General features: G+C 40.8%; 1 protein-coding gene across 1 annotated transcript; it reads left to right on the forward strand.

The window, feature by feature from the left end:
- Nucleotides 1-11,745: 11,745 nt before the first annotated feature.
- Nucleotides 11,746-15,104, forward strand: foxg1a (forkhead box G1a). Its single transcript, XM_080871815.1, has one exon. It carries the CDS (start codon nt 12,057-12,059, stop codon nt 13,380-13,382), a length of 1,326 nt encoding a protein of 441 aa, XP_080727941.1. The 5' UTR covers nt 11,746-12,056; the 3' UTR covers nt 13,383-15,104.
- The last annotated feature ends 213 nt before the right edge of the window (nt 15,105-15,317 follow it).

Here is a 15,317-nt window from a genome sequence, read left to right on the forward strand (position 1 = left end):
TAAAATGTATCCATGTTTCATTATCAACCATTATTGAGCTCTTTCTCTCACTGGAACTATGGTAACGATTGGCCACATGTTAAAACTTCATCAGTGTGTTGACTCACAGCACCAGTATGTTCACATGTTCAAAGGTCATCTGCCTGGACTTCAAGGGTCACGCAGAGAACATTTGACCATCGTCATCTTAGATTTGAACTCTGTGGCACTGGATTTTGGTGTTAAAGGAGGCAATTTGACTTTACTGAACACCATTTTAAATATCCAAATACTTAAATATCTAAAAAGAAAATGATTATTGCTAAATGTCATGCACCAACCTTTGGAACTGAGAATTAAGCTATTGATGATGTGCCAAAATCTCCACTGGCTGTTTGAGGCTGTCTCCAAAAGCAGTGGGAATGACAACATCTCAGCCACAAAGTGGTTGCCAGAGTAAAACCACAGAGCATGAGCATGCTGAAGCAAATTAATTCTTCAAAATTGCCAATGTTCTGAAAATGTGATCACTACAGACCTCCAAACTTCATGTAGCCTTCAGATTAGCTCAAGAACAGTGTATAAAGAGCTTCGTGAAATGTATTTCCGCTGCAACCAAGCATTATGCAAAGAGTCAGATGAAGTAGTGTAAAGCAAACTGCCACTGGACTCTAGAGCAGTGGAGACGTGGTCTGTGGAGTGACGAATCACGCTTCTCTGTCTGGCAATCTGATGGACGAATCTAGGATGGCGGTTGCCAGAAGAACTGCACATGTCTGACTGCATAGTGCCCTGTGTGATGTTTGTGGAGGTGGTGGTATGGGTGTTTGAGCTGGGCTTAGCCCCTTGCATACCAAAACACTTTGGACAACTTCATGCTCCCAACTTTGTGGTGATGGTTTTGGGATGGCCCCTTCCTGTTCCAACATAACTGTGCACCAGTGCACAAAGCCAGGTCCATAAAGACACGGATGAGCGAGTTTGGTGTGGAAGAGTTGAAGTTGTTGTAGCTGCAAAGGTGGCTGACATCATATTAAACCCCAATAGATTAAGAGTGAAATGTCCCTCAAGTTCCTATGCATGTGAAGACAGACGAGCAAAAACTTGCTTACGTTTTTCTGAATTCTGTTATTTTAGATATGTTACTAAATAGCCAACATCTGTTATGAGTTATTCGGAGCACATTAGTTGATAATATCATTTAAATTTAGTTCCTATTGGCTTCAAAAAACTGACAGCAGGTAAAACATTAACTGAGAAGCTGAAGCCTTTATATGTCAAGTCACATATGAATGTAGTCCCAAAATGTACATTTTAGGTTAAACATTTTTCATCAAGTATTTCCACCACATTTTTGATAAAATATGACAAAATCAGTAGTAGCAGTACTTTATTTGCCAAAACTAAAAGTTTGTGCTTTTTTCCTAGAAGTAGGTGAAATGATCGTTTCAATTCAATTCAATTCAATTTTATTTATATAGCGCCAAATCACAACAAAAGTCGCCTCAAGGCGCTTCATAGATACAGAGAAAAACCCGGTTCACTCTGGCACAGCTGGCTGCCGGCAGAGCCGGCGGGCACGCCGGTGCAGCCCCCTCTAGCTTCTGCTCGGTGGCTACTGGGTGACGCCTCGTCTGGGGATCCTCAGCCCTTCCCATGAGGGTGGCACGGATGCCCCTCCGGTGGTCCTCCTTGGGCTCACGCACTCTGGATGTCTGGGGCCTGGATCTCCATGCCTGCTTCATGCCCTGGGGGACAGGGCTATGGCTCTCTACATCCTCTTGCAGACCATTACATGTGGAAACCATTTGAATACAAGCGCGCTGATCCACACAGGTGTGCACACGGGTGTTCACTATTCGTAGACTTAAATTACACCTTTCTTGGCTGCTACTTCAAAGCACATTGTGCGCTGTCTGTCCTGCGTGCTGCACAACAACACTGAATATTTAGTATTTACTGCTGTTTACACTTAGCTAGATTAATGCGATGGTGTTGTGTTTAGTATGTTGCTTTGGTTTTTTTTTTTGCTTGTTTTCTATTCTTTCTCTCTCAACAGGTGATCCAGGAGATTTTATTTTATTTTTTTTAATTTATTTATTTTTTCCCCTTTCTCACTGTCCCTCTCCCCTTCTGTTTTTCTTTTCCTTCCTCTTTCTTTCTCCCTTTCCTATCCCTCATTCATGTCTGTCCCGTCTGTAACAACTGAAAATAAAATAAAATAAATAATAAAAACAAAGGTCGATCAAATGGACCAATGCGGCAATGCCACGATGATCCATTTGGCAAAATAAATCCATTGGGTATCCTTGTTGGTCTTCAGACAACAATTCTGACGGCTAAAGAACCAAATGGGACAGGCAAAAAAAAAAAAAAAAAAAGATACAGAGAAAAACCCAACAATCATATGACCCCCTATGAGCAAGCACTTTGGCAACAGTGGGAAGGAAAACTTCCCTTCAGTGATTCTTCTAAATTTAGATCTACATGTTGTGAACTATCCCATGAGTGTCATCTGCTGTTCTGCTACTCTTCCTACAGTGGCAGTAATATGAAGTGGAATGGCTAAACTGATCATGCCAGTCCCTTGTAAAGTTTGCACTGACAAATTGTGGGGTGGTTGCTCAGAGCAGGTCACCTACTAATCACAAATCAGCCACAGTTCTGTCTTCTTCTTGCTTGGTCTTAATATCAGCACAAAAACAGAGCCCACTTACTTTCCTGCCTCCCCTTGCAGTCAGCTCTGTTCCAGATCTGAGAGTCAGAGTGTAACCAAAAACCTTTTCTTTTATACTTTTTTTTAAATTAATTCTAAATTATTTCAAAACCTTCTGTATACTCTGGGCAACTGAGCAGGTCAACAATGCAAAAAAGGCATGACATTTTGGGGGAGGAAAAAAACCCCTCCTTTCCTGGTAATGTTATAACAGTTTCTCTTTCATGTTGTTATTGTGTGATGGTAGCACAGCTGGACTCATAGCAGGATGCTTCCTGGTTTCTACCTCCTGGCTGGCTGAGGCTTTTTCTGTGTGAAGTTTGCGTGTTCTCCCTCAGCTCAGATGGGTTACCGTCAGGTGCTCTGGTCCTCTTGCAATTCAAAGAGATGAATGTTGGGTTAGTTGGTGATTCTAAATGAACCACAGGATGTGAGTGTGTGTTTTTGTCTGTGTCTCTGTGTTGACCCTGCTACCTGTCTGCTGTGCATCGCAACTCTCGCCCTGTGAGCTTGGTCAGACTCCAGTCCCAACATGACCTTATGGTTGGATAAGAGCAGATGGACAGACGGGTCATGTCTTCCTGTCTGCAGAAACTCTCACTTGTGTGAAGCTCCTCTAACCGAAACGTCCTCTTGGTGTCGCTGTCGGTGCAGGAATGAGCCTCACACCGTGTCTGTCGTCCTCGTGGCGTGAACATGCGGCCTCCAGTCATCTGGTTGTATTCTTTTGAAGTCTGTTTTCAGCGTTTGTCATCGATTGAACCATTATATCATTTTGAAGTCCTCCGCACCAACACGTGGTGTTCGTCCACAACGAAAACCTTCCTTGAATAAAGCGCGAAGCGCGTTTAAAATAGATATAAACAGTCACTGAGCAGACTCCAAAAATATGGAAACAAATCGTGAACTTGTGTGCATCATATATCTGTTGTATTTGAATTGATTTTAATTGCACAGATTTTTCATTTAAAGGTTGCCCAAAAATGAGGAATGCGCTCATGATCACTTAATGAAAAAACTTAAAACGCAATTTATATGTTAAACAGCCAAATTAACGTGATCGAGCTCATATTTATTCCTTAATAAACGAAAAAGAGGGCATTTTATCAGTTGAATGGCTTTAAAGGTGTGACGTTTTCTTTAAATCTGTACATTTTTTGAAAGCCTATATTCGGCTTTATTTGTGGGGCTTCGAAACATTCAGCCAGTCCACGATTAAATTGTTTTTAGATGGGCTTCGTGCTGTTGGATTGTACTGCTAGTATAGAAGTATGTGACCGACCATCGGGCTTTACTGTTACCGTCCATTTTTGGTGGTGTTGGACCTATTTGTGTCCCTCCAGGCCTCCGTCTGATTCCCCCTTCAGCATTCAGCTCACGGCGCGACAGAAAGACAAGAGAAACCAGCAGAGAGCAGAAACAGCAGGAGCCCAAGGACAGGAACAGTGTGCAGAAACAAGTTGAACTTATCCAGAAACCAGATACTGACGATGGCATTTTAGCTCTCTCATTTAAACTTCATTGTGTTTCTGTGTTCGGCTCTAATGTTGCTTTTGACTGCGCGTCATAGGTGCTCTACTTTTTATACGTTAAAGGTGCTTTGGGCTATAGTAAAGTTTACTGTCATTCAGCTATTAGAGGGTGTTCTAAAGAAGAAAGAAATGCATCAACCTGCTTTTTTAAATTTATTGTTTAAAAAGAGCGCAGGTCTTACCTCTGTGAGTGGACTATTGCTTTTCACACTGAAGCTGCTTGCTGGTTTTAAAGGTTTATTTCCTTTCACCTTTTCCAAAGTAATCAAGAATTCTAATTCAATTTCCCTCATAGATAACTGAATAAATATATTAATATACACGAGAAATGATATATGTATATATATATATATATATATATATATATATATATATATATATATATATATATATATATATATATATATATATATATATATATATATATAAAAAATACAGGAGGTTAAAGTTCCGTCCGTATTTGAACTGTGCATTATACCCGGCTAGGTTTGCACATTTAAATATTGAATCTGATATTATTCCAGGTCAAATGTTTAGACGGCAAAAAGCAAGGTTAGGGTGACCAAGTGCTTCACTTTATGTGGGACTGCACAGCATTTTCATCACCTTGACCAATCTCTCCTCCTCCCCCTTTTCCACATACGATGTCCCACATTTTGATTGGCTGTAGTTTACTAAAGTCAGCAGTCAATCTCACAAGAAACGTGTGGCTCAAAAAGAAATCCACAGATCAGCGGACGCATCCAAACAGCGGATATAACAGCGGTGCCGCTACTGTGAAAAACAAAATACACTGATGTACAAAGAGAATATCATCAAATTATTAAAAACAAACAAACACGCATAATGTTGCAGTGCATACTGTTTGTGAGCTATTTGGAAAAAAAATGTATGAAATGAAACAGTGAATGAAATAAATGTGTAGCCTGTATAGTTGCATGTGAGCAGTTCAACCACCTCTGCAGCATCGTAACCCCACAGTCTCTGCTGCTGGTCGCTCTATGTGGAGGTTGTTCTCTATATTCCAGGTGATGAAAAAAATCGTTTTTGTAAAAGTATATCTTGTTCACAATAGGCCTGATCCAAATAAACCTTTTATTCCTGTTAAAAACTCTTGAACTCGGCTTACTATAAAAAGAGACTTCCCAGCAGTTTAAACGGGATTACTGTAAGATCATTACAGCTGTAACATCAACATGACACCAGATCTCCGTGTTAATGTAACAAAAGTAGCAAGATTGGTGTGTGAAAAAAGAGGGCGGTATACTATTAAAACCCAGCGCGCGGTGATGTCAGGATTTTATTGACTCACTTTAAAAATAAAGCGATATTTAAGTTACTTTCTCTCCTTTGCCACACTTTCCGCAGGGACGTTTTAATCAGTTTCACTCTCGCTTGAGTATTTATGGGATACACTGACATGATTTAAATATTTTATTGCATATTATCGCCTGCTGTTAGAACTTATATGTGAGCAGACGCAAGCAAGTTTGTCGTTTCAAACAATTTGGAATTTTCAACATTTACCAGAGAAAGTTTCAGGTGTTTGCTTTTTGCCATCACAGTCTCATTTTTATGTTTTCCAGACACGAACTTTTAATCACACTACTGCTTGAAAAAATAACGATGTTATAAGACTGCGCACGATAAACTGAGGCTCAATATGAATGCCAACAGGAAGAGTGGCATTTGTCTCGGTGCAGTTCCACTTTCCACTGCAGGGTGGCATCATCTCTCCTTCTTTGAGCTCTAAAGCCAATCAATGGCAATACTGATGTTAAGAAATCACACAGCGTCATGTGTTCAAACATTCACACTCTAAGGCAGTAAATTCTGCAGATTAGCTCCATCGTCTTTGTGTAGGATTTAAGGGAACACCGATTATTTTGGTCGATCCCCCCCCCTCCCCCAACAAGGCATACTATAGGGGACAAAAATCAAATGCCCGTGTTTAAAAAAAACACTTTGGGAAAATTACTTTGTTCCCCAAAGGAAAAAGAAATACTTATTATCATTATCTAAATAGACTTGTGAACTAAAATGTCTCTCTGATATCCTCTGCTCCTTCTTATAGAGCTGCAACAAATCCCTGAAACCACAGTAAGACCCCCTAGAACTCACTTATGACTCCTTTTGATAACCAAAAGCCTTTACAAGAACCCAAGGAACCCTTTATTGACAGAATGCCCCATCCACCCCATAGACACCATTAACAAGCTCCCAGACTTTATTAAAACACCAGGTTTAACTTAAGAAAATCTGAAAGCCGTCAGCGCTTACTGAAAAAAAAATCGAACCACCTAAAAAACTCTTTATTGAATCACCCAGTGCCCAAATAAACAGTCTTTCCCCAAGAAGCAGCCCCAAAACCCCCTTTAACCATCTCTTTATATTCTGCTTAGCAACCCCACAAGAATTTCCAGATTCCTGATATGGAACCAGAAGTTCCTTAGTCACATTCCTGGACTGAACTATGGAACTTCAGGAACCCCCTTCATGCTTTTCTTGGTCTGAGCTTTTTCTTCTTTACTGTCCTCTTTCGGTTGGTATTTAGCAACTTTAAGAAGGTCTTGACCTTTATTAACCTCCCCTTAAACTCTTGAGCGCCAATGATCACCATTCCCCTCCTTAAGAAGCTCTTGGATCCCAAATAACAACTCTTGAGACCCTCATAATTGAACCCACTTCTACAGTAAGCAGCAAAAGAACCTTAAAACTTTCAGATCCCACTGAGTCCCCGAGGATGCCCTCAGAGACTACCAAAGCACCTTAATGCTTTGCAAGGTCAGAAGTATTTTATTATTTGTTGCCTCTCCCTTTCAATTCAACCAGAAACACTTAAAATGAATAAAACAAATGCTGAAAATATAATCTATAAGAATATAATCTTTTTCTTTTAGTGATGGCTGAAATCCTAATTATGATCAGACAGCTGGAGGTCGGAAGTCTCTTTTGCGTTTTTTTCGCCGTAAATATGCTTGTGTTTTTTTTTGTTTTTTTTAAACTGATATATCATGAAAAGTAGAGCGATGCGCAAAAAGGTCATAATAAAAATATTTCAGTCTTCTAACAAGGTTTATTTAATGTTTCATATTCGTAAACGATTTAAGGATGTAAATGGAAACTTGTTCCCAACAGAATTAAATAAAAACAAAGAAGATTCACTTTAATCTCTTGCATAAGAAAGTTTCTGACGCTCCTATTTTGCCGGAAAATTTCAAAAAAGTTTATTTTGAGTTTCTATATTCAGAACTTAGCACTGAGTGTACTTTGATGGTTCTTTTTTATTTGTTATACTTTAAAAAAAAAAATTTTTTTTCACGTTGTTTAAAGTGTTTCCCAAGTTGCTGAGGTCAAGTTTTACTGTATCTTATCCTTCATGAGGGCGTTTGCCCCCATAAAAGAACTCAATTTCGTTTTCAGTCCCCCTTGTTAATCAGCCGTTTTTCCACGACCTCTGGATTCTCCAAATAGTAACGCTCATATGGTTTTATTTGGAGTTTTACTTGTTGCCACTTTCTTCAATGCTTATTTTTGGCATTTTAAATTACAAGGACAATAACTGGATCCTGGTTTCATTTGAATGCCCCAGCTTTTTAATTTAAACACCAGCTGTTACCCGCCCAAGCAAATGTTAGAATTAGCATCTAAAAGTCGAGAAAAATTAGAAAGAAGCTGTTGTTACGTGAATTTATTTTTTATTAAAACAAACAGATTTACATCTGGAACCGCAGAAACTACCCCTCCTGGCCTCTCTCCGACGAATCCACCTGCTGCTTTTGTTTCAAGGGACAAAACGTGTCCTTAAATTTCTGAAACAGGCGCTTTGCTGAGATGCTTTTGGACAAACTAACACCAGAGAGCACCAATTTTTATTCATCCCTGTTTTTGTCCTTCTGAGACTGGATGGAGGGTTTTCTCTGCGGCTCCTCCTCCTCCACAACCTTCCCCTCCTCCTCCTCCTCAGGTCTGTTTGGATGCTGCAGAGTCTCACAGCCCGACAGACACAATCAGGAATTTACCTCAACACATACAGACACAACAAGGAAATACAGCGACAACACGGAAGCGCTGCAGAAAACATGCAAGCTGAGCCGAACAGTCCGCTCACATCCTGAGCTTCTCTGAGCAAACAGCCAGTATGTTCAGTTAACAGACAAGCTCATAAACAAACAGCACCGAGTTAGATTACGCTGTCAAAATAAAAGCATAATGGAGAAAAGAATGTCCCTCTAAATACATTTCCTTTATGCGCGCGTTTTTACGCACGAATAAAACTAGTGGGAAGAATGAGTATCAGTTTTTGGCACCTGCTTGCACTTGACCAACACCCTGAATCGTCTCATCATTGGTATTATTATTTGAAGGGGAAAAAAAGCATTACATGAAGCTGAATCTATCCTGTATTATAAAAACTATGGTAAGTGAATGAAAGATCCAAATGAAGAAAATAAAAAAATAAAAAAATTACAGAACCTTTCCATGAACGTTTTCATCCAGCAAATTGTTCTTTTTGGTTCTGTTGTAAAAGACCAGTCAATAATAATAATATGGCATTAAATCATACATATATGAAATGTTCATATAAAAAATTAAATTCGAATTTAAAAATGATTTATTTTTAGCAAAACAGATAAAACAAAAACAAAATATAAAGCTTCACAGACGGGAAATACCATAATAATAACATGACCGGTGATGAACCTTAATGGTTTATATAACAAAATAATTAAAAACAAAAAAAAGGAGATTCTGACAAACTGATGGAGTTTATTCAGACTTGTAGTTTCTGAGAATGTGTTCAGTGCTCAGTTTCTTCTTTGTGCGTTAAAAACCTTCCAGCCCGAAATAAACCCGCTCACTTTGCTACAAGTCTTCTCCTGCCTTGCTTCAGTGATGAGCGCCCGTCACTGACAGACTGCTTCACCTTTTCACAGAAAATAAATTCATATTTGTGGTTGTCTGAGAAGCGCAAACGCTTCCGTGACAATTCAGTGTTTCATGCGTAAAAACAGCGGAGCGTGTCCGAGCAGCTGGTTCATTTTTTATTAGAACTACACAAAGAATTACGTCAGGTGTATTTAATCCAGCGCGACTCTCTTAAAAGTCGCTCTTTGTTAATAAATGAGCTTTCTCCTCTTAAATTGTAGGTTTTCTGTGTGTCAGCAAGCTGAGTCACATTTCTGCCGAAAAGTCTCCACTTTGGATGAAAACTGTGAGTTGTTGGCAGATTTCCACATAATTCACGTAAAGTTAAGAAATTCAAAGTAAAATAAAAAATATGGAAAAATGTTCAATTAGCTTTATGTGGTTTCGTTTTGGACACCTCGATGCTCCAATGATGTCAAAAAAATGTGTGTGTGTGTGGGGAGGCTTACAATTTCGGTTGTCTTCCCCTCGCACACACTGACATCAAGATCCTCATACCACCTTAAACGTGTTAAATCAACTGTTGTGCACTTTACAGACTGACAGATTTGGCTGAGTGTGTCTCCCATTAAACTATTTAAGGTGGAATTACATTCTGAAAGGCTTTTATTTTGTAGACTTAACAGTTTTTTTTCCTTTTGTAATTATCTGTTCCAGACAACACGTGAGGGTGTTGTTGAGGGGGAACATAATATATTTATTTTTTGCGCTCATATGGAGAGAAAAACTTCATTGTAGTAGCAACAATACTTGTGATATCTGCATGGAAATATTACTATTACTGTGCTAATAACAGCGGTGTAGCTGTACTCATTTCGTCAATAATGACAGTGAATCAATAAAAAACCCCAGCAGTGCTACTAACAAGAGGTAGTTGTGTAGTTTCAGGGGCTGCAGCTGCATACGGCTGGAAGTACTACAGGCGTATTTGAGTGGATAGTCGTGTAGTTGTTGTGGGAACACTTAGCAGTAGTTGCAGTTTATGCATGAATTAAATGAACTCCAGTGAGACCAGAAACAATATCTGACTCAAACAACAGCAACAACAACAAAGTGCGTAAATATTACTGCACAGTCCAATTCGTGTAGTATCTGTAAAGCCATATGTGTTCTTAGCGGTTTACTATTAACATACGATAATAATGTAAACATTTAACAATGTAAGAACAACAGCGGTATCTATTCACTAATTTCCTCTCCACTGTGACACTTTGAACTTTTTTCATTTCCTTTTCGCAATCATTTCTTCGCGGGCTGGCAACCAAATTCTGTTATAAATGTAAACACATCAACCCATAAACAGCGTCCCCGTCTTTAATTTTATGAACGTTAAAGCGGAGGCAGATAAGGCAGATATTGTGGACTTCATTGCCTACATCCCTCAGTGCCGTTAGAGCAGCAGTAAATGAAGGAGCAGGGGTGCCGTACCAGTCACAGTATATGCGTATAATTGCAACGTATCTTATTTTATTTTGTTTTATTTCTTCGAAGGAAAAAAAATTACATAAATCCCTATTTGAAATGTTGTGTTAAATTATTTCACATTTTTCTGTCGATGGCGGTTTAAAATAAAAATAAAAAATAAATCTGTGAATGCGGCTTGGTTCTAGCTCTCGGCGGCCCTCGGCTCTCCACCCTTTCCCACACTCCGAGTCTCTTCCTGCCTCCGGTTCACTTCGTGCTGTTGTTAAATTCTCCTCCGCTGGGAGGAAAGTAAGTGACTACTGAAACCTTCCTTAAAGTGGCAGATTGAAATGACACCGTGTTTATGCCCGGCACATATTTTACGCACGGAGAAGCGGCTTTTGGAGAAGCAGCCCCGCAGCCTTTCTGCGCAGCGCAGTCTGCTGCGATCTGACACATAAATCACCTCAGCCTGTCCTGACCGTGTCCGCGTGCCCTCCGGATCCCCTCTCCTCTGTTTATTTTCCCGGGATGTAAACAGTTTTGGAGACGCCGAAGGGGCAAATATTTGAATCGGAGGAGTGTAAATATGAGGAGCGGCGGGGATTTGGGTTTACGCATGCACGGTGTGTGTTTTCCAGCTATGGTTTTTTGGTTTAGGTGGGGGAGAGAGTGTGAGAGGGGAGGGATGAGGGGAAGGCACACGAATGTTGATAAGGGTGAGTGTGTTTTCTACGCTGTAAAAAGTGTCCGATTTGGCGGCGTAAAAAGGCTCTAAAGTTTCATTTTCTCTATAAAAAAATGTCAGGTGAATAAACGAGTGGGTTTTTAAAAAATCTCAATTTTTTTATTCGAGTTTAATCCGTTTACAGTTCAAGGGTATGATTTCGCAGATGAGATTAATACGAGGACAGGGAGCACGAGTTTGAAGAAAAATAGTCTAACATCCAACGAAAATTTCGAAGCAAACGATTCGCTTTGGAAACCATAAAAACAGACTAGTTCCTGTCGCAGTTCGATGTTCATTTTGATCAAATTTCGATTCGTTAGGACAGAAACCATGAAATGTATCGGGAAGGTGGGCATTTTTTGCAGCGTGCAAGGCATTGGTGGATGTGTGTGTTTCCCTGTGCGTCATGATTGGCTGAAAGCGCAGAGGACGCCTTAATATTTAATACTAATGTTCCCCTGGTTGGCTGAGGACTGGAAAGGTCCAACCAATGTTTTTTTTACTTGCTTTAGTGGCTGTGGCTCCCTAATTAATTGCAGCTATCTGTCTCCTATCGATGTGTGTGTACATGTGTGTTGTGTGTGTGTTTCCTTTTTTCTCCCCAAACCGAACATGAAATAGTTTGTTGGGCTATACTTTCTTTCTTCCTATCTATCCCCCCTTCCTTCCTTCCCGTCCTGGTTCGCAGGCAGAGACAGGACAGATTGAAACCCAGCTGTGATCGTCGCTTTTGGTCGTTGCCATTTTCCCCCCTTATTGCCCGGTGATGTTGGATATGGGAGAGCGCAAAGAGGTGAAAATGATTCCTAAATCGTCGTTTAGTATAAACAGTTTGGTGCCCGAGGCCGTTCAAAGCGACAACAACAATCACCAGAACCAGCATCACCACCAAAACCACCTTCACCACCACCACCAGAACCACCACCACCGGCCCGGCGCCGCGGACGAAGCCGAGCAGAAAGCTCCTCTTCCCGTCGCGCAGCCGGACGTTAAGGCGGACTCTAAAAGTGACTCCTCGAGACAGGAGAGCTGCCCGGACGAGAAGGAGAAGCAGGAAGAGAAAAAGGACGCAAAGGACGGAGACGGCGGCGCTGGAGGGAAGGACGGAGAGAAGAAAAGCGGCAAGTATGAAAAACCTCCTTTTAGTTATAACGCTTTGATAATGATGGCCATCAGACAGAGTCCGGAGAAGCGGCTCACTCTGAACGGCATTTATGAATTCATCATGAAAAACTTCCCGTACTACCGGGAGAACAAACAGGGCTGGCAGAATTCCATCCGACACAATCTCAGCCTCAATAAATGCTTCGTCAAGGTGCCGCGGCACTACGACGACCCGGGCAAGGGGAACTACTGGATGCTGGACCCTAGCAGCGACGACGTTTTCATCGGCGGCACTACCGGGAAACTCCGACGGAGGTCCACCACGTCCCGAGCCAAGCTGGCCTTCAAGCGGGGTGCTCGGCTGACCTCTGGGCTGACCTTCATGGACCGAGCCGGCTCCTTGTACTGGCCCATGTCCCCCTTCCTCTCTCTACACCACCCGCGGGCAGGCGGCGCCCTCGGCTACAACGGGACCTCATCGGGATACCCGGGTCATCCCATGTCCTACAGCACCATGCTCACCCAGAACATGAGCAACAACCACTCGTCATTCCCATCCTCCAACGGGCTCAGCATGGACCGGCTGGTCGGGGGGGATCTCCCCTACGCGACGCACCACCTGACAGCGGCGGCCCTGGCGGCCTCGGCGGTACCCTGCGGCCTCTCCGTGCCTTGCTCCGGGGCCACTTACTCCCTGAACCCCTGCTCGGTGAATCTACTGGCCGGACAGACCAGTTACTTTTTCCCTCATGTCCCACACCCGTCCATGACCACGCAGTCCGGCGGCAGCGGCGGCACCTTGCAGGCCGCCCGGGCTTCGGCCTCCAATTCCCCGCAGGCTCCGTCCTCCTCCTCGCTGCCCTGTGACTCTCTTAGGCCCGCTCTGTCCGGCTCTCTGCCGGCCTTCTCCTCAGGACTTTCCGGGGGGTTGTCTGACTATTTTACGCATCAGAACCAGAGTTCAACCTCCAACCCGCTTATACACTAACACCCCAAACCCTCACCCCCAGCCTCACCCCTCCACTTTATCCCACCTCACCTCTCCATCCATGCATCCATCCCCTCATTCTGCCCTGAAGGAGTGAGAATCTTTAAGTGACTGGAACTGTAAGTTGAACATTTTACACTGAACATTTACATTGTACAAAAAATGACAAAATTATTATAAACTACCTACTATAGAAAAAAGAGAAGAGGCTTAAAACTGCAAAACAAAAAAGAGCAGCACTGAGAAACTAACAGAAAGCAGCCCTGAAGTTTCCAGGTATTTTTTATTATTATTATTATTATTATTATCTTAATTGTTATTATTATTATTATTATTGTTATTATTATTATTATTATTGCTTCTTCTTCTGCTCCATCTTCTCCAGCAGTTTTAATTTTTGTGTACATAATGTCTGTTCCTATAAGTGTCCGGGGTTTGTCTCTGTATAGTACTGTCAGTCAGCGACGTGCAATGTGATCTGAGATAAAAAAACAAAACAAAACAAACAAAAACACAAAAAACAGAGAGCGTGAGGAGAGCTGCAGGCTGATTTTTTCTGTTATTATTATTGGAGGAGGTATTACTTTTATAGAATATGTATTTAAAATAGTTTCGTCTAATTTTAAGATTTAAAAAGGTAAAATAATAATAATATCTCTGATAGCCTGTTTTGCCCGCATTTTTGCAGTATTATAAGTATCATGCGGGGTTGAAGAAAAGCGGCGGAGAGTGATTTTATTTTACAAAATTGAAACACATTTTTTATATATTTTTTTTATTTTTTTGTTTCTAGCGACTCTGCCTCCCGCAGTTTAAAGTCCCGAGACTGTTTCTCCACTCGTTTAATTTCCCAGTTGAAAACTGCTAATGTACTTTCTATAGACCAAAGAATCGGTTTTTTAGGATTTTTAGAGTCAGTATTCAGCTGCATAACACTACAGGCCTAATGTGGAAAGAATTAAGGACTGAATGAATGGATGGGAGAAGGTGTGGATGACGGAGTGAATGATGCCTCCCTCACTGCAGAAAATATCCATTTAAACGAGATTTATATTGCTTTTTTGCAGTCTTTTTAAATTAGCTGAAACGTAAATGGAGTTTGGTGGCGCCGATTTTTTTCAGCGTCATCAGCGAAGGATTGTTAGTGCTGCTGGAGAGATTTTTTTTGCCTCCTGTTGCCTGTTTTTTTTAAACCTTTTGAATTTAACTGCTCGTGCTATAGAAAATTCAGATTTCAAGGCTGAATATTGAGCACAAATTTCTCGTTTTGCTGATGGATATTTTCCGCAGTGCAACCTGTGATGTGCTTTCTTTGACTGTAAACGTGATCGCCGATAAAAACGGACGTTCACGCTTCTTTTCCTTTTATTTACTTTTTGTATTATTAGTAAAAAAAAAAGCGAGCGAGAGAGAAATGTCTATTTGTAAGTTGAATGTGGGCTTTTGCTTTTCTGTTTTTCTATAAAAGGAGGAACGATGTAAAAACCCGTTTGTTTGACAAGAAAAAAAATGCCTCATTATCTAATACTACTTGGAATGATTGTCCTTTAATTGTCGTCTCTAAAAAAATTTTCATGGTTGTGATACTATTGTGGTCTTATTCTTATTCCCGTGTTTGTCGCTTACAAAAGTTTAAAAAAAGAACAAAAAAAAGAAAAAAATAATCATAAAAAATAAAAATAAAAGAATAGGTTACATTCATAACTAATGAAAATCCTTTTGTCTTTTTTTATTCCTGCCGTCCGTGTTTTCACTGATTTCACTGAAAAGCACAAAAATCAATTTAGGATTATTATTGTTCTTTTTTTTTTTAACAGCAAAACCACCTTTTTTCCTTCTTCTAGATTTTAACTTAAATTTTGGATTTTCTTAATCAGATTCTGAATTATGGTTTTATGGAGAGCAAACATCATTTGATTCATTTGTGGGCTAAGG

The sequence above is a fragment of the Rhamphochromis sp. 'chilingali' genome, assembly GCF_963969265.1.
Source record: "Rhamphochromis sp. 'chilingali' genome assembly, chromosome: 21".
NCBI classification, from domain to species: Eukaryota; Metazoa; Chordata; class Actinopteri; order Cichliformes; family Cichlidae; genus Rhamphochromis; species Rhamphochromis sp. 'chilingali'.

Excerpts from the sequence above, each read along its gene's own strand:
- foxg1a (XM_080871815.1), top strand. The coding sequence starts at position 12,057 with ATGTTGGATATGGGAGAGCGCAAAGAGGTGAAAATGATTCCTAAATCG.